Below are 1,113 nucleotides of genomic sequence, written 5' to 3'. Positions count from 1 at the left end.
AACGCCGGGAAATTAATAAATGTTATCTTTTTTAGTTCCTTTTCGACCGCACTTCCGAACATCTCTTTCATATATTGTTTTTAATTATAATCTTTATTATAAATTTTTTTTCGAAATAACTAATGTAAATCATTTGTAATAAAGATTTCGAAACGTTCGATACCGTAATGGATTAAAGAAGTGCGAAGAGTTTAACTTTCATTAAAATGATATTAATATAATCATTAAAACCTTTCAAAATTAAATTTTGGACATTATAGAAAATTTTTATACTGACTTTAATATGTACACAAACTTATTTTCAAACTTTGACTACAGTATCGTAGACTAGCCTGAGATAAGTAAGGCTAGTAACTAGAGAGGGATTTTTAATTTTGCCCTAAATTAATTTTAATGATAGTCATATTTAATGTACTTTGCAGTTTATACAACTTAATATTCTGTTATTCTTACCAGTTCTTACCATTACTTCCGCTGTGTGAAAGCCTTCTCAATTATATTTTAACAATAAATTATGGTAGGACAATTTGTTTGTAACCTGGGCTCACTGGCCAATAGCAGGAGACCCATAGTTTTCAACATTCCTTTCTGACCTAGAGTTGTTGTTTAAAAAATCTCAAACCGAAAAAAAAACTATTAAGGATAGCCATTTTTTTGTCGAGTCCCTAAATCTACCTCTTACATAAAGAAATAAAAAAAAAATTTCCCCAAAACATTTTCGGTCTTTCATGTATATTGTACGGTCTGTATTTGTATTTGCGGAGCTGATAACCTTTAAAATGAAAAACAAGGCCATTTCGGAAGAAAACACAACCTGGGATTTCCTGATACACCAAGAAGGTGTAATCAGAGTAAGGATGCCAGATTGATATCGGATTATAATGAAGAGTGGGAAAAAAAAGAAAATAAGAGATGGATTATTATTTCCTTTGGGAAAATTGCGGATCTGGAACCGAAGGGGTGGGAGTTGGGTAATATATATCTGCTTCCAAACCATGTGTCAGACATTGAAGATATCAAGATGCGTGCTATCCTTGCTTCTCTCTTGTTCGCCTCCCTGGCCCTTGCCAAGCCCGATGGTTACCCAACCAAGTATGACAACATCAACATCGA

General features: G+C 32.9%; 1 protein-coding gene across 1 annotated transcript in view; it reads left to right on the top strand.

Annotated features, from left to right (window-relative positions):
- Positions 1-998: 998 nt before the first annotated feature.
- Positions 999-1,113, top strand: part of LOC106686895 (ejaculatory bulb-specific protein 3) — a 3,234-nt gene continuing 3,119 nt past the window's right edge. Inside the window, exon 1 of the mRNA XM_067044868.1 lies at positions 999-1,111. Coding sequence (XP_066900969.1) covers positions 1,022-1,111 — 90 coding nt within the window. The 5' untranslated portion in view covers positions 999-1,021. The remainder of the gene's footprint in view (positions 1,112-1,113) is intronic.

This window comes from Halyomorpha halys, unplaced genomic scaffold, assembly GCF_000696795.3.
Source record: "Halyomorpha halys isolate HHAL.00 unplaced genomic scaffold, Hhal_1.1 Scaffold895.1, whole genome shotgun sequence".
Taxonomy (NCBI): Eukaryota; Metazoa; Arthropoda; class Insecta; order Hemiptera; family Pentatomidae; genus Halyomorpha; species Halyomorpha halys.
The sequence above is the reverse complement of the archived record's forward strand: the minus strand, read 5'-3'. Positions and strand labels throughout refer to the sequence as shown.